The sequence below is a fragment of the Pomacea canaliculata genome, linkage group LG12 (assembly GCF_003073045.1).
Source record: "Pomacea canaliculata isolate SZHN2017 linkage group LG12, ASM307304v1, whole genome shotgun sequence".
NCBI lineage: Eukaryota > Metazoa > Mollusca > Gastropoda > Architaenioglossa > Ampullariidae > Pomacea > Pomacea canaliculata.
This window is the reverse complement of record NC_037601.1, coordinates 11,705,165-11,731,016: the sequence shown is the minus strand read 5'-3', so window position 1 is coordinate 11,731,016 and position 25,852 is coordinate 11,705,165. Positions and strand designations below refer to the sequence as shown.

General features: G+C 44.0%; 1 protein-coding gene across 3 annotated transcripts in view; it reads left to right on the top strand.

The window, feature by feature from the left end:
• The window catches only part of LOC112576761 (1-phosphatidylinositol 4,5-bisphosphate phosphodiesterase gamma-1-like), a 32,125-nt gene extending 6,863 nt beyond the window's left edge, over positions 1–25,262 (top strand). For all 3 annotated transcript variants that reach the window (XM_025259444.1, XM_025259447.1, XM_025259445.1), the window contains exons 3-36: positions 3,917–4,066; positions 4,319–4,412; positions 5,575–5,637; positions 5,835–5,916; positions 6,291–6,365; positions 6,556–6,602; positions 7,205–7,253; positions 7,722–7,823; positions 8,153–8,268; positions 8,779–8,864; positions 10,376–10,496; positions 12,675–12,760; positions 13,171–13,253; positions 13,842–13,893; positions 14,489–14,544; positions 14,919–15,050; positions 15,294–15,475; positions 15,992–16,198; positions 16,583–16,702; positions 17,077–17,251; positions 17,484–17,552; positions 17,768–17,871; positions 18,105–18,162; positions 18,302–18,380; positions 18,677–18,834; positions 19,178–19,274; positions 19,698–19,773; positions 21,112–21,282; positions 21,643–21,748; positions 21,896–22,019; positions 22,176–22,334; positions 22,797–22,885; positions 23,121–23,296; positions 23,491–25,262. In XM_025259444.1, coding sequence (XP_025115229.1) covers positions 3,917–4,066; positions 4,319–4,412; positions 5,575–5,637; positions 5,835–5,916; positions 6,291–6,365; positions 6,556–6,602; positions 7,205–7,253; positions 7,722–7,823; positions 8,153–8,268; positions 8,779–8,864; positions 10,376–10,496; positions 12,675–12,760; positions 13,171–13,253; positions 13,842–13,893; positions 14,489–14,544; positions 14,919–15,050; positions 15,294–15,475; positions 15,992–16,198; positions 16,583–16,702; positions 17,077–17,251; positions 17,484–17,552; positions 17,768–17,871; positions 18,105–18,162; positions 18,302–18,380; positions 18,677–18,834; positions 19,178–19,274; positions 19,698–19,773; positions 21,112–21,282; positions 21,643–21,748; positions 21,896–22,019; positions 22,176–22,334; positions 22,797–22,885; positions 23,121–23,296; positions 23,491–23,509 — 3,563 coding nt within the window. In that variant the 3' untranslated portion in view covers positions 23,510–25,262. The remainder of the gene's footprint in view (positions 1–3,916; positions 4,067–4,318; positions 4,413–5,574; positions 5,638–5,834; positions 5,917–6,290; positions 6,366–6,555; positions 6,603–7,204; positions 7,254–7,721; positions 7,824–8,152; positions 8,269–8,778; positions 8,865–10,375; positions 10,497–12,674; positions 12,761–13,170; positions 13,254–13,841; positions 13,894–14,488; positions 14,545–14,918; positions 15,051–15,293; positions 15,476–15,991; positions 16,199–16,582; positions 16,703–17,076; positions 17,252–17,483; positions 17,553–17,767; positions 17,872–18,104; positions 18,163–18,301; positions 18,381–18,676; positions 18,835–19,177; positions 19,275–19,697; positions 19,774–21,111; positions 21,283–21,642; positions 21,749–21,895; positions 22,020–22,175; positions 22,335–22,796; positions 22,886–23,120; positions 23,297–23,490) is intronic.
• Positions 25,263–25,852: the final 590 nt, after the last annotated feature.

Below are 25,852 nucleotides of genomic sequence, written 5' to 3'. Positions count from 1 at the left end.
GTAAGATTACTTTATGTCGCCTCAGTTGCTGGCACGGAATAAAACACAACCAACCAACTATTCAAATGATCTTGGACAGGATTAAGTTGACAACAATAGTGAAATGTTCTGGACCATGTGAAGTTTGATGTGATTATAATTATAAAGATTTGCTTGATCATATGTGCACACATCCCTCGTGATAAATTTACAGACGATGTGTGCGAATTCATTTCACGCGCCATACGACTGGCAAGCCATTGATGACTGTTAAAAGAATGTTGGCAAGACGACTACAAGTAGAAAGTAGTGACATACTGTGTATCAATCAGACCTGGTCCCTGCTATACAAGATCAACATGTGGGAAAACAAAAACATTATAAAACTGCTAAACTACCACGTGACCGAAACAAAGCTAAAACCACGATTTCATTCATGTTACTGGATCCGCTTCAGTCTCAAATGTCAATACTTCTGGCGGATATTTTGAAAGTTTTCACATCCTTTGACATGAAGCTCATTAGCGATGTAAGAGCGCAGGATGCGAGGTAAACAGTGATTTAGCGCGTGACCGTGCAGTGGCGCCACCTGAAGTTATTTTCTGTCGGTGCAACCGGAATAGAGGAGAGTTTTGACAGTACTGTTGCTAGAGGATAAAACTTCACGACCCACCCTCGTGCTCCTCTCGTGCACCAGTCGCACCTCGTGACCTGATCGCTAAAATTTCACCCACGTATCCGCATATTAAAGGTGTTCTTAATTAGACAAACCCTCACATCCACATACTTCTACTCTCCCACACTTCCCAGTAAGGCGCATGTCTTTGGAAATATTGTCAGTCGGCGAAATTGATTGTAATTCAACTTTTTAGTTACGTATTTACAGCCAGACATAAATAAATAAATAAATAAATAAATAAATAAATAAATAAATAAGTAAACATGTCTACAATTCTTCTTGTGCTTGTTGCGGCTAACGGAGACCTGCATCCAGAATACAGAATTTTTCAAAGCAGTTGATGTCATGATGTGTGGGGCTTGTGTGGCGAGGACACATTGGTGACGGGGGACATTTCTATATTCTCACTCTAATGCTTTATTTCTTTCTCATCATCACACCAGGGCTGACAAATATGATCACGTGATCCTCAGTACGGTTCCGGTTAAGGTCGTTTGTGTCTCAACACTCCCCAGGTTGTCTGTCGTCATGTGAAGAATGTTCGAGACGCACACAAGACATTGTTGTTCACCTGTGGGCCTACTTTACCTATTGAACCCGTCACTCAGATGCACGAACGCACGCGCGCACACTCATACACACACGTGCGCGCGCAGACGCACAAGCATACACTCACACTCAGGTAGGAGCAGGTATTCATTCCACTGAGATTTCACTTGAGATCACTAGCGCAGGTCAGCTTGATGTACACATTTTATTAATTATTTTTAAAATTGAAATAAGACAGCGACAGTAAAATTATTGAACAATAAAGTGTCTGCTGTCAAATATAAAGTTACTGAGATGCAAGCCTAGCTGGCAACCCACAGTGACACACTCACACACGTGTAGCCACCCGCCTAACTAACCCGAAGTCCGGGGCTTTGTGGAGATAATAGCTTGCAACACCTGTGATGAAAAGTACCAAGCAGTTTATTAAAAAATAACAGAAGTGGAGTCTAGCTTCCTCAGCAGAGAGTGCGCATCAGTAAAGGAAAGCAGGAAGTGACGAACTGCAGCACACTTTTCTTGTCCATCTCTGGAACCCGGAACTGAGGGTCAGGAAGATGAGGTCAAACATTGCTTCTCTGAGTATCACACACACGCACACACACACACGCACACACACACACCTTGCCTGGACGCTCACCTAGTAAACTTTGACCTCTGTGTAAGTTCTGTCCACTGTCTGAGCTCTGCCGACTATCCACTCATCTTCGGCGGGATGTGGGTTGAGTTTCACCTTCCACAACCGAACTTTAGACACAGTAAACCACTTACAATTCAGCCCTTATAGCCCAGAATATGTATTATAGTTTGACCATCTGCTCATACAGTAATGATGCCTCATCATGGAATTAGTAATGATGCCTCATCACACAGTAATGATGCCTCATCACACAGACACTACCATCTCATAGTTCAAAACCATAAACGAACGAAAGTGGAAGTGTTTGTTTGTGCGTTCGTGTGCGCGTGCGCGCTGATATGCCGCTACATACACGCGTGCGAAACAAACACAAACACCTGCATTAGTGTGAACAACATGGCGCGTGATAAAACGCATTTCCTGACCAACAGGCAGGAAGCTGTCAGCTGTTGTATAAGCCTCTGAGTAAATTCCATGGCAAGCATTGAGACATTGTGTTAAACACTAGTCCGCCATTATTTCTGTTGCCTTGTATCGGACTAATGAGATTGGCAGCAGGATGATACTGAGCATCACAACAGTATCCACAACAAGATCCGCTTATCTTCGATGTGCAGGTCGGAAATACCGGCCTTGTTCTTTTGTTACTGTGTACAGTTGTGTGTTGACTCGTGTAAACCTGCCTGCTAGCATGCTGGACATGTTTACAAGTTTACTGCTGGACATGTTTACAGGCTTACTGCTTGACATGTTTACAAGTTTACTGCTTGACAGAGTCTAATGAAGTTCGTGTAACCAGTGGCAAGGGACTCAAAAGATGTTTTTATGTTTTTTTGCGACTTTTGGTGTCACGTGTCGGAGACCAGTAAACTGATCCACTTGAGCGAGTTTGCATCTCCTGCTAGTGAAAGTGCAGAACTGTCAACAGCAAAACAAAAGCAAAATAAAAGCAATAGAAATGTTTCCTGAAAATCTTTCTTTGCTTGCAACGTGTTTCATTTTCAGAATCTTGATGTACTCAGTACTCATGTCTCCTTGTCTTCTTAGTTTTGATAAGTCCGGTCACATCATTACCTTTCATTACCTTCCTTACCCTTTGCTTCGTTTCGGCGGCTTCCTGTTCAGTTCTCAGCTTCCTGGGTTTTCCCTTCTCCACCCTCCTGCCAGTCTGGCCAGTTCCTCTGTACAAACTAAAATATGAGATCATTTATGTGTGTAGAAGGGAGATGGGTGTCTCAGGACTCAGATGTACAACTAGTCGCTAAACTAGTCAGATGTCTAACCCGCAGTAGTCATCTAAGATGTTTATTATTATCCTGACCATATCATATAAACAGTTTTGTTTAACCATCCGGCGAGGGCTGGTGACCAGCTGTGTGGCAGTCTGCATGACTAGGTGGAGAGCATGCTAAGTGCTATCAGAGTAGTTAGTCGTGCAGATCGCCACACAAAACAAACAAACAAACAAACAAACAAACAAACAAACAAACAAACAAACAAATCATGAAGTAAAAGCAAGTTTAACATTCAGCTGGTGCTTAGCAGCATGTTGTGTTGATGGCTCCAGGATGGCAACCGTGAAGTCTGACCACCTTCCTTGCCCCTGCTAGTTATCTAAGGCTCTTCTTCCTTCTTTTCTTTTTCTTCTTCTCTGTTATTGTCTGTATCAGAACGATATCGCCACTTATCTCCAGCTTTCTTGATTCTCAGCCCTTGTCTGGGAATGAGAGAGAGGTCGGTGAACTTTTAGATCATCTTCCCATTTCTTCTTTTGTGTGCCTCTTCTTCGTCCTCCCTGTTCTGTTCCCTGTATGATTATCTTGTCAAGTCCTGGTGAGAGGTACCCAGTGAGGTCTCCATAGAGTCTACTTATCTACATATTTCTCTCACACCTTGTCTTTGGTGATAAGTTCTTCGTGAGCGATACAGAGGATCCTCATGTCGGTGCTGACCTCTGTCCACTGTATTGTGATGTCCACCTTTCAGATACATAAAGTGGTTATCTTAATCGTTGTTAGTGATATAATGTCAGGTGGACCTCTGACCTCTGTGTTGTCTTGACCCTGTAGTTGACCTGAGCCGCGTGCAGGAGGTCCGACAGGGCAAACGCAGCGCGGACTTCGACAAGTGGCCGGAGGAGTCCAACAGGGAGGACAGCGCCCTGTGTCTCGTCATCTTCTACGGCACAGAGGGACTACCGCAGCCTCTGGCTCTGGCAGGTAAGTCTTGTTGACATGGAAACAACATAAGTAAACACTATACAGTGTACAACATACAGTAAAGGTTCGTGGATATGCCTTCAATCCTGGTCTTGTGTCCATTTACTCAATTTACAACAAAGTAGTTGTAAGAGACTTTGCTGCATTTTTCCCTGGCAATGCTGGATTGCCGCCATATGTAGGGAGTAGGTGTTGCATGAGGGTCAGTCCTACGGCCTGTGCATGTCACGTGCTCACGTGCTGGTGTTGCAGCTCGCAGTCGGGAGGAGTACGCCGTGGTGGTGGAGGCAGTGCGCGCCCTGGACATCGCCGCCCGCTCGCAGAACTACCAGGCTCAGCGACTAAGGTGATGTGCAGTTCCCTCTTACATCTCAAAGACTTTTAATTGCAGCCGACAAGCTGGTAATGTATTGACAAACACCTTCATTAATATTATACACGTGGGCACAAAGGCATGTGGACGCCCGGTAGACACTCGCTGGTCACCATTGCAAACTGAATGTTTTGCCGAGAGGCGAGAGGATTGCTAGCGATGTGAATAAGTCAGCTTAGAGATGTTCATTTACATATTCTCATGGACGTTGCTGTCAGTGTCAGTCATAAGTCTGCCAAGAGACTGCAGCTTGTGTGTCAGAAGACAGACAAGCAACGTGTGACCTCTGACACCATGACCCTGTGCGACCTCGCGGATAGTTGATGTGGATGAGTTGCACTCACATTGAGTGCATTGTGGAGGGGAGGGGAAGGGAGGCAGGCATTCCTTGTCATGTGGAGGCCTGGGCCCAGCTGCACAGCAAGTCGCTAGGCGCTAACTGCTTGATTACTGTCAAGCTCTCCGCTAAACACTTATATTTAAAGATATTTTAATTAGCCATCCATCAAATGCCTAGGGGTGTCGTGCGGGTGTCCTAGCTGAAGGACTTGTCATTGTTTATTCACACTTCAGCCAGTAACCAAGCAGCACACGGCGCAGGTTTATTTCCAGTGACTGTCTCACTGAATGCACTCTTCTACAAAACTCGGAAGCAGCATGGTGTCTACAATACAGGGCAAAGCCAGGGCGCTCTCTCCCCAAACAGTTATTTCACAGAAGCGACACAAAGACACCCGAGCCACTCTCCTTTGTGGGTCGGATAAAGCCACCCGACATGTAGCAAGTGTCGTGACGAGCGGCACGAAGCGGTGAGGGGCGGGAGGACATAGTTTGGAGGAGCAGCGAACAAAAAACTCACAAAGTGCTCGGCTGCTACCTGTTAATGACCTCTCACCTTGCCCTGAATAACAAAAACTGTGTCTAAGGTCACGGTCATACTTGCAAATTGCGAGGGCGGGACACCTACCTCTTCACGCACCCGATGTTAGATAAGATTTTTCACTGTTTGTAAATTACAGATGTGTTACAGGCACCTTAGTTTTCTGTTGCTGTGACAAACATCCAATATACAACACACACATTTAGTAGGATTTTACAGTTTTGTCTGTACAGGGGTTTATTTGTGTCTGTACAGATGGTTTATGCGGCAGTTTCACGAGTCACGTGGTTCCTACCCGGGGCTGGCAGTGGACGAACGGTGAGCTTGGAAGGTTTTCAATTGTTTTTGCTGTATGTCTCTGTGCTGATCGCTGTCAACTTTGCAGGATGTTGACATTTAAAAACCTTTGGCTTTTCCCCAAAATAAAGATGTCTTTTCTTTCTTTTGTGTGAGAGAGTGGAAGACCTCGTGGGCCTGCAATGGCATGTTTAACCGGTTTCTGTTGGGTTTTGCAGGTTGTCTTTAAAACAGTTTCGCAGCTGGTTGCTAAGAAACAGCCTGATTGTCAGGAAAGCTGTTCTCCAAGGCCTTCTGACCGTGAGAACATATTCATTGACGATGTTAATGTAGACAGTTTCTTTCTAAGATGTTTTCTTCATTTACAGACATGCACATCTTAAATACAAGGACAGACTTTCAGGAGTAGAGGAATCTCGTTTGTTTTGGTGTTTACATATTGCAAGTCGATGTTTGTCCTGCGTGTTGATGTGCACCACCTGTACAACTTACCTGTAATTACCATGTAGATTAATAAAGTTGATGTGTAAGACTTCACTTCTCCTCATATAACACAAGTTGAACTTTTAAATTTTATTTGTTTCTATTAATTTTTTTATTTACTTATTTTGTGTACGTATTTATTCTTGCGTGTGTAGTTATTTATTTATTGTTGCTGTTGTTTTGATTATCAGAAGTACGGTATGAGCTCTACCCTGCGGTTGTCGAGCTTTGTTCAACTCGTGAAAGAGATCATGCGGATTCCTTCGGTGAGTTTCTCGGTGGGCTGAACGAACAGACAGTAACCCCCGCACGTACACACTGACAGACACATCCTCTCCCCCATCCAATGCCCACAACAAAAACACACACACACACTCACACTCTCACACACACTCACTACGCAGGTACACGTGAGGGGTCACGCGGGTCACTCACTGTAGGTTGTTTGTGTTTCAGGTCACCAAGCGGTTTCAGAAATACTTCGTACACAAAGATGGAAGCCAGTGAGTTATTTGTGAACTCTTTCAGTGCCTGCTGCCATTGTGTTAGTCAGTGTTGAGGGACACGTAGCAAAGGATACAAGAGGGGCAGTCGAGAAGTTGTAGTAGAAGTCGTGGGAGGAGGCACTGTAGTACAAGTAATAGGAGTAGAAGTGGAAGTAGTAATAGGAGTAGAATTAGTCGCTAAAGTAGGAGAAGCCTTAAAGAAAGTTGAAGTAGAAGTAGCAGGAGTAGAGAAGGGATGCGGAGGACCAGCAACAGCAGTAACCATGGAGCCGACAGCAGCCAAAGACTCCATCAAAGGTTGCTGACATGTTCTCTAAGATTGTTAGTTCTGAAACTACCATGACAGCGAGGTCAGTTTGGGAAAACTTACAAAAGCAAATAAATTAGCTCTGAAAAATATTCTCAAATGCCTTAGAGTAGAATGGCAATATAGACACGTGTAGAACAGCATGATAGACAGGTGTAGAATGGCAATATAGACACCTGTAGAACAGCATGATAGACAGGTGTAGAATGGTGATAGACATGTGTAGAATGGCATGATAGACATAGACTAGAAATGATGTACCTGCTTACCCATTACCATTTTTCTGATACAGGTATGTTACACCTGTGACATTCCTGAACTTCCTGCAGCGGGAGCAGTTTGTGAGTAGTGGAGGACATTCTGCCCATCTCCTAGACATTTAATTGTAGAACTCGTAGCAAGTGTCTCAGAAAGGCTCTGTTCAGTTGTCTCATTTACTTACACTGTTCAAAACACAGCCCTTGGATCAACTCCAGGGACTTGTCCCCTGTGGGCAGCTGAGTTGTTAAAGGGAACAGCCTTCTGAGGCACATTGCATGAGGATGAACTCAGTTACAGTGAAGACAATAATTTATATTTCTGGCTAGTGGATATGACAATCAAACCTGTGATGACTCCTGAATAAATTGTAATTTATTATGTAAACACAAACACGATAGTGTGTGCTAGAGCATCACAACAATGTTGTTTTACGGCTACAAAGTAAACAATCACAGGTAAAGTACAGCAAACAGTCGTAGTGCGATGAAGTAGTCTGATGTACAGACAAGTGTTCACTAACACTGAACACAAAATCTTTCATTTCCCAGGAGGCTGAAACCAATGAGGCACAAGCAAAAGAGCTGCTGAAAAAGTTCTTGATGGGGGAAGAAAATAGATTCCCGTCTTCTCTCAATCTCTCAGTCACAGAAGTGAGTGTCCGGCATGTTCATTATGAACATCTGACTGGTAGTTCACTATGAACATAATTTGACTTGTAGATTATTATGAATGGGTGGAGAGACTTCATTTGTTAATGAAGTGAGTCTGCAATTTATACATGTATTATGTAGATGATATCTGGCTTTCTAAATGTGAGATTTTTGTAGGTGCATGCCGGCTATCACCTGACAGTGAAGTAAGTCTGTCTGTCTGTCTGTCTGTCTGTCTGTCTGTCTGTCTGTCTGTCTGTCGAGTGTGTCTGTGTGTCTGTCAGTTTGACGCAGTCTGACAATTTGATGTTTGCCTGTCTGTCCGTCAGTTTGAAGATTTCCTGTTCTCGCCCTTCAACTCCGTGTGGAAACCTGCGTTTGAGCGCGTGCACCAGGACATGAGCCTGCCTCTCACCGACTACTGGATAGCATCTTCTCACAACACGTGAGTGGGGCTGGTGCTGTGTGTCACCTCTGTCTGCTGCTTATCTTATTTACTTGACATGTCTCACATGTGAATGAAAGTATCTAGACATGACACTTACACCACTTACTTATTGAGTGGAGGTACTCGGTCTCTACATTCCACCCTGTTTGAGCTGATGTGGGTAGCGTCCGATGTCTGGCAGTGGCAGTTCCATTCTTAATTGCATCCACTTCTTACTTTTTCTTGAACATAGGAGCATATCATAGGAGAATTTCATATTACTGAATGGCCATGATATGATGTGACAATGTTGTTACTGAGTGGTCATATGATGTGTTTCATTTAGCCACTGTTGTTACTTCTTGTATTTTGTTGGAGACCAGATGGGAGGGAGGGAGTGTGAGATGTTTACAAGACAAAAGCAAGGGGTTGGTTTTCTCATGTGAAGAGTGGGACTGCAGAAGTTTTAACTGCACTTTGTGAGCTCGACATGTGATTATAGATGTTAAACCCAGTGTGTGTTGACAGGTACCTGGTGGGTAACCAGCTGAAGGGACAGTCCTCTGAAGAGATGTATGCCCGCTGTCTGCGAGCCGGCTGTCGCTGTTTGGAATGTAAGTTTGTTTTGTAAACATGCTGGACTGTGAGTTTTGTAAACATGCTGGACTGTGAGTTTTGTAAACATGCTGGACTGTGAGTTTTGTAAACAATATGGACTGTGAGTTTTGTAAACATGCTGGACTGTGAGTTTTGTAAACATGCTGGACTGTGAGTTTTGTAAACATGCTGGACTGTGAGTTTTGTAAACATGCTGGACTGTAAGTTTTGTGAAGGGACTGGACTGTGAGTTTTGTGAAGGGACTGGACTGCAAGTTTAATTTTGTAATATATTTGAATATAAGTTTTATTGTATAAGTATACTGTAATGAAAGTAGTTCTTTACATGAGCTGGAATGTAAGTTTATTTTTGTGAAGGTACTGCAGTGTAAGTTCAGTGTTGTTGATGTAATACAGTGTAAGTTTATCTGTCGGGTACAGCAAACCCAAGACATACTTGACAGACAAGTGCATGTATCGTATTCCCTGAGAGCTCTGCCCTCGACTAGCGAGTGTCACATTCAGTTTTACGGGTGAGGTCGTCTTATCTCCTCGTGAGTTTATGAGACCTGCTCTGGTATCATTGGTCAACAACAATTTCTGGCTGTCTTCCGCATTAATATCGTGGGGGCAGAGGTCACGGGGTCAGAGCTAGGACCTGTTAGTACTGACAGTATAATCACTTAAGTGCTGCATGACGTGTGGGGTGGCAGATACTCGGGGTAGACCTGTAGAGAAAATATACAATGTGGGAATATAATGTGAACAGCGTGGCATAAAATATCTCTCGATGATTATTTGAACAGCAAATGTTTGAATAAGTAATTATACATTACTTTCCATAAAGAAAAGCAGTTGATTGGATAAATTTTATAAATATATTATCAACAACAGCAATAATAATGATCATGATAATAAAATAAGATTATAATCAGGAAGAATAGGATTTCTTTCAAAACTCTGCGTGCGTGTAGGTATACAAACGGGTACATGAGTAAAACCTTACCAGTGCTCAACATGCGGCATAAAATAAAATAGGTTCACCCACTCTCTTAGCTAAGTTTTGAAACTTTCTAATCTTGTTCACATTGTTCATTGCTTGCCAGCTGATGGTTGTGAACATGTTCCTCATTACCAAGTGACATCTAGGGTCACTCGAGCTAAACCACTTGACAGTCGCGACAGTCGGACCCACTGTCTCCTGTCCTAGTTGTTGTCTCTTGTTTACTGCTCGCCTGTGTCAATACCTGACATGTCTGTCCTGCCAGCTTGTTGTTCTGGTGAAAACATTACTCCCCAAAAAGTTAGTTCACAAGAAAGTTAAATTTTCTGCCATAGGCTTGAACCCAGCTAGACCCAAGCAATGTATTTGACAGTCTCTTGTGTTTATTGTAAACAAGTGGTTGTTGCAGTCTCTCGTGTTCTGTTGTTTGTTGTGGATTGTTGGGATGGAAATGAGCGCATGTCACGTGTGTGTCATGTCATGTTTGTAGTGGATCGTGTCAGTCACGTGTTTCATTGTGTGCAGTGGACTGTTGGGATGGCAGCGATGGACAGCCTATCATTACCCACGGGTACACTCTCACCTCCAAGATCAAGGTCGCTGAGGTGCTGAAGGTGATCAAGGAGAATGCCTGGGTGGCCTCAGAGTGAGTAACAACAACAACAACAACAACAACGCACGTACTTCACTGTCACTGTCTGTCACTGTCACTGTCACTGTCTGTCACTGTCAAACTACCCACGTCGACTGACTGCCAGGTGCAGGATGTGGCAGAACACACGCGCGTGCAATTGTCAAAAATCTCACCTACCCGCCAAACTTTGCTCAACCATTTCAAACAGCCTTTCGGTACATGCAACTCTTTAACCGACTTTAGTTTTGTTACATCGCAACTGTTTCCCTGGCTTTACCTCTGACCTTTGTCCTTCACCTGACCTCACCTCTAACCTATGGCCATTTTGCACACAACGGGTGCACTCGGTGGCAGTTGACGGTTAGTGTACGTCGTGGTTCAAATGTTTTATTGTGAGCGAGACTAGTCAGGATGCGAACCCAGTGAGCCGAGGTTTTTGTATCGGTGTGCACTTTAAATTACAGGAGAGTTTTTGCTAAGCTATGGCTAGCAATGGTTTTTTGGTGTTGAATAAAAAAGAGTGATGATCTTATCTGTTCACCCGGCTGCACTACAGCGGGAAGTGTGCCACCATTTTCCCTGCCTGCTACGTGAGAAGCTTCCTTGACACGTGACCCCTCGCCCCGCAGCTTCTGCTTGAAATGACGAAAGGGAAACGACCCCCACCCCACACCCCACACCCCACACCCCTGACCCCACAACCCGCCATGTCTGGGGCTCACACACACCTGAGCACCAAATCCTGTTCACACTTCTGGGTTACTTTCACTAGGAGTAAATATTTTTTCAAATCTGAAAGAAGTGAAAGTTAATAACTTTGATGTGTAGAAGCAGAATGACTAACGTCTCCTAGCAACGCCTCCAGTCACTGTATCTGTAGCTCGCTGAACCTTAAAAATCACTATGAGCCAATTTCTGTTTTCTCTTGTTCAATAATAATAAAAAAGTCATCCAATTATGACATGGTGTTACTGGCCTTTAATTCAGTATGTAGCAGTATTTTAGCGACAGAGGTCGCTTCATGCAAGCATTATTCAGCAAGAAAAAGATGATGGTCGCCCGATAATATCATTTCCCAGTGGGACCTGTGAACTGTCATGTGTGTAGGAAGTTTTATTATAAGTTTCGAGCTCGTGTGACAATTAGTTTTGGTGAAACTGTTCACCGAACTAGAGCAACGTCCGCATGTGTGTTAGTCACAGTTAGTGTGAAGTGAAACAGTTGTGTTCGTGTGAATGCTGATGTTTGATGGCCTACTTGTTGCGGATGGGATTATTTGTTGATAACTGGGCAATATATTTCTGGTAATGAGCTAAACACGACAATAAAAAAATTCCTATGGGTTTTTAATGTAGTAAGCAGGATGTGCTCGGCCTGGAGGAACACCTCCCGCTCCGTCAAGGGCTACAACTGTGGTTGGCTTGTTTAGTAGGAAAGTGCTTCCACTCTGAGGTGATTTCGCACTATGGGGTGGGGGTGGAGGAAACCGGAGTACCCGGAGAAAACCTCCGACGCCCAGTCCTGCGAACAGATGTCACATACGGTGTCCCGAGACGAGATCTGAACCCGAGCCGCTGACTTCAGTGGTGACAAGCGAGTGTTTTAACCGCTACACTACCGGACGCCCCGGGGGCTACAACTCGATGTGTCCCACTGTTTACACGAGGACTTAGTGTAGTAATACTGTTAGTCTCACCCTCACAGGTTTGCTCGTCCTGCGAGGTGTGGTTGGGGGAGGAGGGTAACAGGGGGGGGGCTGTAGTTCGTGTAACGGTTCTTTTCCACAATCTCAACATGGACTGTATGTTTATACTTGATATGTGAAAGGTTTTTAAGACACGTTTAACCTGTCTTTGTTGTTGTTGTGGTTGTTGTGGTTGTTGTTGTTAGCTTGAATAGCTGGCATTAAAGAAACTTTATTTTCCTTATTTGTCTACTTACAAAACTTCAGAGAAGTCCTTATTTCTCTTTGTTTATTCTTTCCTATTATCCCAACCGTAACCAACCGTGAAATTACTCCCTTTTATTCTAGAACTATCCACTCAAATCATTGCAGGTCTCGCGATAAGCTAGAACCTTTTGTATTGTTAACCTACGATGCCTTTAAATGTGGGTACAATAAACATTATTTTCACTGTCTATCTACTAGTCTACACCTATAACAGATCTTTGTGTATGTGCACCTGGCAGGTATCCCATCATCCTGTCGCTGGAGAATCACCTGAGCCTGGGGCAACAACGGTTGATGGCGCGTATGATGAAAGATGTGTTTGGAGGTTAGTTGTCTCCTCGTGTCTACACCACAGCAACTTCCTCCTCTCGCCCTCTGTAGTCAGACAAGTAAACAGATAAATAACAGGGCGGCACTCGTGAGAAAAGTTTTCAAGTGAGGAAAGGACAGTCAAGGCAAAGAAGAACTGTTGAAAGAATAATGTGATTGCCAGGCATACCAACAGGCAGATAGTTGTCATCTCATCACAGCTTATGTTTTAAAAGTCCATACCTGAATATGTGTGGGTGTGCTCATGGAAGAGTTGTCAGTCTTTATGCATCATTTTGTGGGACATCTGCTTGATAGTCTGAGGAATCTGATGAAACCTAGATACCAAGATTTAATGTACATTCCTTTCTAGTATGAGCATTTAAATGTTCACTTTTTTCCTTTTTACTTTCGATTGACGTTCAGATGAGCTCCTGACGGAACCAGTGGACCAGAACGAATCAGTGATGCCCTCGCCGGAACAACTGAAGCGAAAAATTATCATCAAGGTATTGTGTGTGAACTGAAACTGTCAGTGTAGTGTACCGCGCAGACCAGCACGTGTCTTACATTAGTTCAACATTTCTTTAAAATGCAATTATTGTATAGATTTTTTTTATCATTTTATTTGCCCATAAATAATATTTTAATGAAAATATGAATGACACCTGGCTGCAAGCGTGTAACAGAGGGATCAGGACACCTCCTCCCTGCCAAGCACACAAAGTCAGGGCAACAGCAAGAGGATTTGAGATGACAGGAAAACAAACAAGTAGAGGGTGGGGACAGTAGCAGCAGCACAACTGTAGGTAGAATAAGAAAGTAAGACAGATACATGAAAGAACAGACGGTCTGGGATAATTAAAAATACACGCCAACGACATGATCAGTATAAAAGAACAACAATGAATTCCTACCCAACATTCCTTGCCACTAGATCGACACAAAAACAGTTTAACCCTTTCTTGTTCAGCTGTAAAGGTATGTATACCACGTGGTGTCAACTTTTAAAAATCATTTTCCACTTGTTATCTGTCTTTTTGTTTCATGGTGATCCATTTTATCCTTTGTTTCCTAGAGTTGTTTTTCTGTTCCAGGACAGAAAGCTGCGGACAGACAGCTGTGCTGCAGAAGGTGAAGACGGATCCAGTAAGTTGAACTTTACCTTCTTGTCTCGCCAAAATTTTATTTGTTTTCAATGACAGAAATGTAACAATCAGCGGGGTTTTATGTCTTCTTTAATGTGTGCGACCGACTCACCTGCTGAGACCCACAGGACACAATATGAAGGGAGATAACCTTGGTTAGCAGCGTGCAACAGGAAGTCATCACTACAGGATCAGCTTGAAAGACTTTCATACACTCATTTTTTTTTTTTGTTTCGCCTCTTTCACACTTGGAGACCAGCTCTTGATATGAATTGGTGGTCTTCTGTAGAGACTCCACCGGCCCGTACAGCTTGTTGTGCAGGGTCTCCGACTGTGGCCACTCATTGTCATCTCCTTTAGACCATTCACTCCCACGCCTCATCTCGTTAACCCTGAAAATAATTAGTAAAATGTTGTGTAGGTTTATATCTGTTTGGTTTGGAATTGATAGGACACGCAGTCACCTCACAGGTGAGCCACCTTCTCGAGGTCGTGATTGCTGACGATGTAATTTAGCTCTGTGACCTTTACAGTATTCTGTTATCTTAATGTTGGTTTCGTATGGTTTCCTGTCTAATTACTGTTTACCTTTTCAGGCGGAAGACAGGCTGGTAAAAATGCCTCGCTGCTCCTGAAAAACCCACAGACTGGTGTAGGTAGTCTCTCTCAGCATTGTAACCTGTTCTTAAAGCTGTTTGTTCACTTCTAGCACCGTTTGTTCACTGTTACTTCATTGCTCATTGTTCTTCCGAGAGTACTAGTCATGTCTTCTTTCAGGATAATATCTCACGAAAATAAATAACACACAAACAAAAAATTGTATGAAACTAAATATACAGGTAAATTTGCAGTAAAACGCACTTGAAATTGTACTCGTCGGAGTTCACTAGTTTCATGAAATTATATTTACATGTAAATTACAGTTTAATGAACATTAAAATGTACAACGAGGGGAAATGGTTGGGGAGCGATCTTTAAAACACGGGGACAGTTGGCAGAATACATGAAGAGTGACATTGTCTCCAGACCTGGGAGCAGCACACCTTCGGCCTGACCGACACAACGCTGTTCTTCACGAGAGACAAAACCGCTGACGACGACGACGAGGAGGATGAGGATGAAGCGCTGGAAGACATCGACTACGAGGAGTATTTCGATGTGAGTACTGCAGACTAGGGGTCACGTGTTCAGATTACCAACCACTGAGGTAAGAGGTTAGACCACGAGTGTCTGTCATACAAGATGATCTCCGTTATGTGCTTGTTACTGGTCATAACATGTTGAACAGTCAACTGACGCTCAGTGACCTATGACCTTAACGCCACAAATCATTTTCCGATTCATTTATTGTGTTCATCACTGGACCATCCATCAATCTCTGTGTGTGTGTGTATATATCAGGAGTACGACAGTGACGAGGATGAAGACGACCTGAAGTACCAGCCGTGGTATTACGGAATGATTGCACGCCGCGAGGTCAAGAGGTTACTGAAGGAGCCGGAAGTTGGATCACAGGCGCCGCAAGATGGCGCCTTTCTCGTCAGGCTCAGCGAGCGAGGAGACAGCTATGTCCTTTCTTTCATGTGAGTCTGTCTGTCTGTCTGTCTGTCTGCAGTCAACAGAGTTGCCAGTGTCGTCTGCCACTGAACCCTGCATTCACCTCAGTCCACTCCCTGCATTCAGTTGTCTGCCCCTGATGTTGTCATGTTGGGAAAGTGTTTACAGGCGACAAAGCCCACGTGAACTAAGGATATGATTTCTAGCTCATTGTTTGCACCAGTAATCTTTAAAAATGGTTCCGCTTGTGTAGTTAACAGTCTTATTGAGAAATGAGGTGTAAGGTGTGTCCAACTACAAAATATCTTCAGAATGTTTTAGTCCTGAAGGGCACCCCAGAGTTTTTTTATTCTTAAGATTTCAAGAAGGGTCTTAACTGGTCATCTACTGTCAACTATATGGCTGATAATATTTTATATGACTTCCATGTGGATGTTTCAAGCAGTCTTGTGTTTGGCAAGAATTCTCGTTAAAAATAACCCGTCCGTTTACAAACTCAGAACCTGTTTTACTTACAATAACATTTTGAATCTCTGTTGAAGCTGGGAGGGGGAGCTGAAGCATGTGCGAGTAAAGACCCGTGAGGAGGAGGGTCGCACCCTGTACACCTTCGGCAACGAGGTGTGGTACCCGACCATCACCGAGCTCGTCCGCTACTTCCGCACTCACCGTCTGTACATCGCCGACGTGCATCGACACCTGTACCTGGACAAACCCGTGTGCAAACCATTCGAGCGCATCAACGCTGAGCAAGTATCCGGCACACCTGTCGTGATATTAGCCTGATGATATATTATCATTTCCCTCGTAGTCGTAGTCCTCGTAAACACTCACCTGGTCATAGGGGCCTTGTAGTCAGCCCACCCTGTCAACAGGTCAGCTTCCCAAGACTCACTGACCAGACTACAACGACCATAAGCAATTTTTTAATTTTCTGACACTTGTTGGACCAAAATTAGTTTAAGTGATTTGGGTGCAAGTGTGTCCGACTACAACCAGAAGTAAAGTATTTTTGTAGCCAGACTAAAGGACAGATCACATGTATAGGTAAAACCGTATAGGACTAGAGACAGGTGAAACTAGTTCATAATCTATGCGATGCGAATGTAAACACAACTTTCTCACTTTCACAGTTGGTATCGTCCGGACATGAGTCGGTTCCAAGCCGAAAGACTTCTGCTCCGCATTCCTGATGAAGGGGCCTTCCTGGTGAGGAGCAGCTCGGAGCCGGGCAGCCTCTCTCTCTCCTTTAGGTAAGTAGTCCGGCCGGTCCTCCCACTGGACTCGCAACTTTTAGCGACTCAATATAAAACCTCATTAGTTCCCATTTTTGTATTTAGTCTGACCTTCTGATCCTTCTTTTACAGTTTTTTTTTCTTACTTTTGTGTTATGAACATCACTAGACACGAAGCCCTCTCTGTCACATGACAATCTTTTCCGGGTTAAATGGCACAGGAAGGTCTTGACCTTTTGGCTTATTTAAAAATGCGCCATAAATATTTTTTAATTGTGTTTTCTTTGATTGGTTGACTGGGTTGTTGATTCACTCATTCGTTTGAAGTGTCTTCGTCTTCATGTGAACACACTTGGCCCTATAGTGCGGACCCTGGTTTGCTCTGTGCGCAGGCGCAGGAAGAAGATAAGCCACTTCCAGATCTACAAGCGGGGCAAGGCCTACGTGTGCGGCACCTACCGCTTCCTGTCCCTGCAGAAGATGGTGGACTACTTCCGCCGGCGACCACTGTATCGCAAGACAAAGCTGACCGTGGCGGCTACTGAGGAGATCGCTGTGGCCAACGTGGTAAGTCATGAGGACAGGGAGAGAACTGTAGTTAGAAGGCTAAGGCAGGGAACACAACTCCAGCACTGGCGGTGTGTTGCTGTACAGTGTGTTGCTATGTAATGGATTAGTCTGTTTGTGCTGCTGTGTGTTTGGTTTATAATGTGTTCCTGTATAATCTAGTGATTTGAGTGAACGATGGAGCCGAGGACTGATGCAGAAAGTGTTGACCTTTAACCTCGCTGTTGAACAGGACGAGGAGTGTGAGCTGTACGGAGGACTCCTGTACTGCGACCCATCCGACCTGAGATGCGAGAGGCGGGTATGTGACCTCAGTAGTGTGTGTGTGGTGTGCGTGCGTGTGCATGTGTTGTGTGTGTGTGTGTATGTCTGTGTATTTATATAGCGTGCGTGCGTTTGCATGCATGTGAAGTGAGCGTACGTGCATGTATATAGTGTAGTGTCTAACGGCCGACATGTGGTATATGTATGTGTGTGTGTATGTGGTGTGTGTGTGTGGTGTGTGTGTGTGTACAGATGAGTGTGCGCGCGCTGTACGATTTCATGGGACAGGACTCGGAGCAACTGTCTTTTACGCGCGGAGCGACCATCACCAACGTCCGAGAGGAAGACAAACCCTGGTAAGGCTTATCAGTCTGTGTGTGTTTGTATATGTGTGTGTGTGTGTAAATATCTACTTAAAGTTTCTCCCGCATCGATTGACGATGTTTGATAGTAAGAACTCTTAGCTAACAGCGTCACTTGAGGATTGTGGGAAATGCTGACCCTGTAGTTGTATTACAAACCTCTTGTTACTGGTGGTGACCCTAGCCGGACAGAGTGGGTAACAGCACGGGTGAACTTTATTTGACAGGTGGCGGGGTGACTACGGTGACCAGAAGCAAAAGTATTTTCCGGCCAACTATGTGCAGGTGAGTGCTTCCATCCTTAATAATCTCTCTGTGACATCCACCACCATCACCTCCCCAACTGCTATTTTTCTTAAACATTTTTCGAGTCCTTCTGTCGCCTGTCACACTGATTGCAGACAGATGTGTGTTTGTGTAACAGATCATTCCCGAGACGGATGAAAGTGAGACTCAACAAATGGTCATGGATGACACACTCGCCTTCGAGTCCCTCTACGTTGGTAAGTACTGACATCAGTAACTTATCTGACCGGACAACAGGGAGTTAGATGAACCCACAGTGAGGAACGGTATCAATCAACAACAAGGTTTGGCATATCCACTGGGTTTGCCATAAAAAGAAATCGGTATAAACTAACAGCAATGATTAGTATGAACAGAAAGAGAACAATACGTACTGACAGAAGGGATTTGCCCGTCTGCAGGGGGACACTAATCATCTCCCTTGATAGACACCTGCAATTCATTCTCTCTGGGGTTGTTCTCACTTTGATCCGCGTGTATGCGTGTCTCACAGATGCCGGTCCCTACAACCAGAAGGACATACAGAAGTTTGCCTTCCACATACATGCACCCGGATACAAGACCCCCCTGGTGGTGGGGTGCAATTCCTTGCTGCAGCTGGAGGAATGGGTAGAAGCCATCAGAGAAGGCATCGCCCGAGCTGGAGTCTTGGTACGTAGGTTGTACAATGCTGACGTCACTTGGCTTGGGTTATGACCTTTCACAGGGGAAATGACTCTCGTACCAACAACATTTCTGTTGTCGACAGCAGGCATACAAACGCTTTCAGTAGTTTTGTAGTGTTTTGTGGTCCTATTAGCATATCAGGTAAGCCTCATTCATCCATTAATTGAACAGAAGGAAGAACGAAAGAAAAACAGAATACAAAGAAGGAAGTAGAGGCAGAAAGAAAAAAGGATGAAGAAAGATGGAAAAAAAAGAAAGAGGTATGGAAAGAATCAACGATAGAAAGAAAGGAATGAGACAAAAGCATGACAGAGACTTGTGTGTGCAGCAAACAGAGAGGGAGCGCCAGGAAAAGACTCAAAAGCGAGCCAAGGAGTTGTCTGACTTGATTGTTTACTTCCAGTCAACGTCCTTTGATCCAAATAGTGAGTACTGGCCTTCCACACACACACACATATACACACACATATATATATATACACACATAGTATGCACGTGCTTCCGTGTTTGTGACGTCACACGCATACACCTGTGCTCAGTCACGTGCAAGTGTCCTGTCACTCCTCATCAAATAAAACACTATTTCAATTATACGTGAACTATGTTATTCGCTCAAACCCACTCTTCACACACTCGCTTACTCACTTACTCACTCGGTGTTGCTACTCTTGGCCCTGTGACATTTCTTACTCAGTGTTATTATACTTGCTTATCGCTCACAGTGTTGTTGCTCGCACTTAGTTATTACTTACACTGAGTGTTATTTCTCATACTAACACTTGTTTGTAGCAGGTAGTTGTTTGTCCTGACTCATCGCCAATGTTAGTTTAGTTGTTGTTTGACCCCAGGCACCAGACGATACTACCACGTGTCATCACTCAGTGAGGACAAAGTCAACTCTGTGGTGGAGGGAGCGTTGCTAAGGTAACAGTACAGTGAAGTGTCGGACCTGTACATTCCGTACTGTTAGTACCAAAACCATTCGGAATTGTTAGTACCATAAAATAGAAGAGCTGTTTACACCAACAACAGTTATAGTGATACAAATATCAGTCAGTTTATGTGATGTAAACCTCGTGTGTAGTCTACCCGTTGTTGATGTGATTCAGTCATAAGCTGTTGTGATTTTGAGCGGGATCGATTCAGTTGATAGAGGAGTACACTGTCTCATGTTCATGGACTAAAATAAAATATTTTCACTTTGGAACAAAGTGTATTTTGTACACCAGTGATGCCCAACCTTTTTCGGCCTGCGGGCCATATCCATTTCGGACAGCCGTGTCGCGGGCCACTTCACCGCAAAAATACAAAAAGGAAAAAAAAAATAGAGCAGATACCATTTTTTATTAGAAACAAGTTGTACTTACCATTAATTATGTAGTAATTAGTGGGATATTTGAAGTTGTTTACCCAAAACCAACTTCTGAATGTCCGGCTGCATAGTAGAGACACCAAGTCGGAGCACTGAATCGAAATGTTCGTCCATCGAAAAAAAGATTGAGAGACGCCCCTACGTGGGGATAAATACTTCTTCTTCCTTTGTTTTCGTTTTTTTAAGGTCTTCTTTTATTACTAACATGCCGATTTCCTGCACTGTGGGCAGAAGTTTCGCTGGCCGGATGGCACCTCGTCGCGGGCCGGATATGGCCCGCGGGCCGTAGGTTGTGCATCCCTGTTGTACACTATGTACATGTATAGTATAGCAGGCGGTAAACTAGACTACAACGGCAGTCGCTTATGGGACTTTTCTCGAATTTTCTCTCTAGTTGTAAACTGCATTTTACACTTACACAATTCATTCTATACATATATAATGCATTCTATATTTATACAATTCAATTCTATAAGTATGGAAATATTTGTGTTGCTATAGAATGAATTCTGTAAGTATAAAAGGTGTTTTATAGCCAGAGAAAGAAATTTCCCCTCGTGGCGCCCCCTGGTGGCTGGGTGTCATGTTTGCCAGGGTAGATAGCAATGGTGCCCGACCTTTTATTGCCCGAGGGCCGCACTGGACATGATATAAACTCTCGTGGGCCAGAACATGGCGGTGTTGCCAGAATGATGATGTTAAAAATGAAATTATGGTGTGTCTGGCTAAAAGGAGCGGGCCGCTTGAGGCGCAGGGTGGCCACCCCTGGTATATAGGCTACCCTGTCATGCTCTTCAGACCACGGCGGTGGCTGTTGGAGATGTTTGAAAAAGAGCGTGTTTACTCGTGGCATGTACTGATAATGAGAATCTACTCCGATCTCTCCACAGAGCCTCTCGTCATCAGATGCTGAGGGTGTACCCTAAGGCCACCCGTATCACCTCGAATAACTTCGATCCGACGGCGATGTGGGTGCTCGGCATCCAGATGGTGGCGCTGAACTACCAGACCCCTGACTGCCCCATGCAGATCAACCAGGCCCGCTTCCTCACAAACGGCAGGTGAGCACACACACCTGTACACGGTCCCTCGCTAGGTCAGCCCCACAACTGTATGATTGACACGTGATGGTCACTGAACCCATCCTTCCACAACTGTCGTCTTGTTTACCGACACTGTCATGTCACGACTGTCGTGTTTATCCATGTCACAGCTGTCGTAATGTTTAAGTGATGCATTGCATACTGAAACTTCCATTCAATGACTATTGTAATATTATTTGTCGTCAATTTACTGACACTACCATTCCACAATTGTTGTAATGTACTGACACTGTCATGTCACAGCTGTCGTCATGTTCACTGACACTGTCATGTCACAACAACCCAGTCTTTCACGCTGTATTTCTGTGGCTGTTACAGGAGTGGTTACATTCTCAAACCATCTTTTCTACGAAATCCAAAGAATTCCATTTCCGATGTCATGAACTTGAAGGTGCCGTCAGAACCCATCTACCTGACAGTGACGGTGGGTAGTAATGGCCGGCGGAGTGTTCCTGATGATTTGCGAGCATAATCAACAAATTCTCAGGTCAAAAAGTCGTGTCAAAATGACATTTCAACGGTCATATGAATTTCTTTGTGCCAGCTACAGGCAGCATTTCTGTCATTGCAGGTGCTTGCCGCCCGTAACTTATGTTCTTCCGGCCGGAACCTGGGAGTTATCCGCCCCTTTGTGGTAGTTGAGATCATAGGCTTGCCGCTGGACAATCGAAAGTCAAGAACCAAGGCTGTAGATGGTGGGTGTGACACTTCTTATGTAAACATAATGATGCTATTTACATTGTTGTACTGGTATCGAAGGCATCCATCCACACACACACACACACACTATTTTGTTCGCTCTTCTAGATAAAGACCTCAGAAAACTCAGGAAAGAGGAATATGTCTTCCAGAGGACAACGGCCTGAATCCTGTGTGGAATGAAGAACCAACCAAGTTTGATGTGTCCTGCCCGGAGCTGGCCTTCCTCCGCTTTGAGATCCTGACGGAGGTCAACGACAACAAGGCTTCCATCGCCCAGGCAACCTTCCCGGTCAGCGGACTGCGACAAGGTGAGGCAGGAGAGGTGCTCATGTTGTTGTCTACATGCTCCTCTCCTTCAGCTTTGATGTTTTGCTGCTTTTTTTTCTTCATCATCATCTTAAACCACTTTTTTTTTACAGTGTATTAAAAAATAAATGTATACGTCAAACGTTTAACCAATATTCATCTGCTTTCCGTTTATCCGAGCTATTAGCAAATACCAGCAAGTATATAGTAAATAATAAAACAAACTGCATCTATGAGACATTCGAAGTGCGAAATTTAACTAACTGTTGATTATATAATTCATTATACTGTTCGTGTAGCTTATGATGTATGTTCGAGTTCATTGTTTCATATTTTACTGTATATTGTTTGGATTCCTATTGAAAAGGGCCTAAAATAAATCTTCAACCGTCCGTTCTTCCACCCGTCTGTCTATCAGCCTCGATTCTTAACCATCAATCAGCTTTTTTTTTTTCATTGTTAAGGTTACCGCAGTGTGCCGTTGAGGAACAAGTTTAGCGAGACACTAGATATGACCTCACTCCTTATTCACCTCGAGATCAAGACTCCAAGGGTGAGTAGCATTCAGTGTACAGTCACGGCGCGCTTATTGATGTGTTTGCCATGTGACAGTCACGTGATCGCCAATGTAGCTCTGTGTGAGTGAGAAGGAGATATAGCATGACCTTCTATATGCTAAAACGATGTAAATAACTCCCCTATTGTCTTTATGAATACACAAACACGCGCGCGCGCACACACACACACATGCACGTACTGAGGTAAGGACTGAGTGGTTCTGACCGCAGGACGCGACGGAGGAGAACCTGTTCCGAGTCATGGAGGGGGTGCGAAGGTACCGGGCGGAGCTGAGTGCCCAAGATACCGGACGGGACCAACAAATCCACAAGGAGCTGCTGAAGGTGGAGCAGAAGCTGCTCGACTACCTGCAGGTGGCGCGGAGACGAGGTTCCGACATGAACACGTGAGCGACTTCCTCTGGTAACATCATCCTCGCTAATGAGATGTTTGCTTGTCTGGCTTTTTGAGGGACTTTCTTTTATACTTTTCTCTCTGTAACTACACAGTTCATTTGATAATTATAGAATGCATTTATTGCGATACAATTGAATTGAGCCTTCACGAATCGGACTCATTAATGGAGAGTTGTCTTTGCAGATACAATGGCCACAGCTGAAGATGCAATACTACCAGAGGGTCAACCACTGCACCGTACTCACACAGGTGCTGCCGCTTGTTGCTGACCTTTTCTCCTCCAGCTCCAGCTGAGGTCATGCCAGTCAGTGCATTGCGCGCGATGACGTCAGAATAACTCGGGGGTGGAGACACTCGCTCTAATGTCGTCAGAGATCGGACAAGCCTCGTGCTTTCTCGTGACTTGACGATAGGGTGCCACCAGCACGTGCCTCACACAAAGACAAAATCAGATTTCTCCTGATTTATTTTTTTTTTCGCCGACGCTCTGATTTTCGCTGGCTGCAGCCAGAAGGGAGGGCAGGAAGATGGTTGACTGTTCGCCTTGTGACTCTAGCAGTGTCTTCGGGACCCGGATAATGACCGTTGAGGAACTTTTATCCGAAGAACTTTGTTGGTTTGCTTTTAAACTTTGTGAAATTTTGAAAAATCTCTCTTCTTTTATCAAGAAGTCAACCACATTTCTGAAAGACTAAATATAAGTGTTATTTTTACTCTTTCAGTCGTCTACTATTTTTTTGGTTGGATGTTTAACCACTCGGAGACAGTTAATATACACAACGTCGGAATTACATGTTAACACACTCCAGGTGCTGTCAATCCTGTTGTCAACTGTAGGCAAGAAGAAACAGTTTATGTCTCAAGTTCTTCTGCAAGGTTATTCACCTAAAAGTTTCTTTGGTTCCATTGTGTCGCCATTGATTAGTGAAACTGTAAAAATGGATAGGTCAACACAATGCATAATATTGGAGTATTCCAGCATATTCTTTCAAAAACTTTGTGGGGTTTGAATTGCTTTTTGTGTTCTGCTAAAAGTATGCGCCTACAAAAACCTGGAATTATTTTGATGTCGGTCTTCACTGTGATGACGACAGCTCAACGCAACAACCAACAAATGCAGCATAACGAGTGACATGAATATTTAACAAAAAAACAGGAGATTAGAATATTTTTATGAGGTGCTTTCATTTCGAAAAGCCCTCGTGACTATAAGGCTTGTGAAAATAGACTTTTTTTTTTTCCTTTTTATTCCTTTTTCAGCAGTTTACTCGAGAGCAGTATTCATTTGTTACCACTTACTGAAAGTATTGGTGATTGTGGGGATTGGTATGTGACAGTTGCTTCTGTGGGCTGTGTGGTCAATACATCTTGCTACGACAACGATGCAGAGGAACGCCCTGAAGTGAATGAACTCTGGCCACATACGTTATCAGCTTTTATGTGTTGTGCATGTATAAGGTACACCGACTGATAAATGAAAGCTCTGGCACAACCATCTGTGTGTGTGTGTGCGCGCGCACGTGCGTGGACATTTGCAATCCAACTTTTATTGGGGAAGTAGATAACAGGTGTAAGTACAAGACTTCCTCTTTGTTGTTTGTTTTTGTTTTTCGGATTCCGCTTCACCCTAACGCATCAACTTTAAGCTTCATGAGTTTCTATAGCTTGAGTTTCCACCATGTTCGCCTTGTTTGTTGTTTACTATATACCCTGCACTCTCAGACTGCGGGAACATACATCTTTGAGTTTCTATATTTAAATATATCAGTTGCTGAAATCAGAATATTAAAAATATGTTTATGAAACTGATTTGGAGAACCACAACTCAGCATTTCTCATGTTTTATTCATTTTGTTTCAAATGCTTGTGTTTAGACAATGTTTCTGGGACTGTCAGTGTCAATAGCTTTTTCAGGTCAAAACACCAATACGTTCGTAAATAAACTTAAAGTATAACAATGGTGTTCCGCGTTATCTGTGCCCCCATTTCTTGATTTCTTCCCCCCCCCTTTTTTTTTAATGATAGCAAATATTCTAGGGGAGCAAACTCTGCCATTTATAACTACTAAACTTGGTTACAGCAGTTGCTTCCCTTGCATTGTCCAATCTTTTGACGTCGCCTCTGAAATTCTCATAACAAGTAATTTTATAAGTGGACTGGAAGGCGGGGTAAATAGTAAAAAGAGAAAAACAACCTTTCTTTGTAGACGTGTGACTGTCCGAGAGCTGAGGTCGTATGTAAGTATATGAAAAAACTGTCGTTTGCAGAAGTCTTGGCATTGAAACACTCGAGGACCTTGCGGGGTGGTGTCGTATGTAGCGGCCTTTTCCGATGTCCTAGAATTATTTTTTATTCCTTGTGCCGAAAGACAACTTGTCCTCTTGTCCTTCTGTCTTGGTTAGACTATAGGCAATCTCTGCAGACTGAAGGCTGTGTAAATTAATCATTCATTTCCTTCTCGTTTTCCATCCTGGCGGTCCGGGGGAGCAACGGTTAGCGCCTGTCACATCACAGCGAGGGTTGGCTGTCCTAGGTTCAGCTCTCG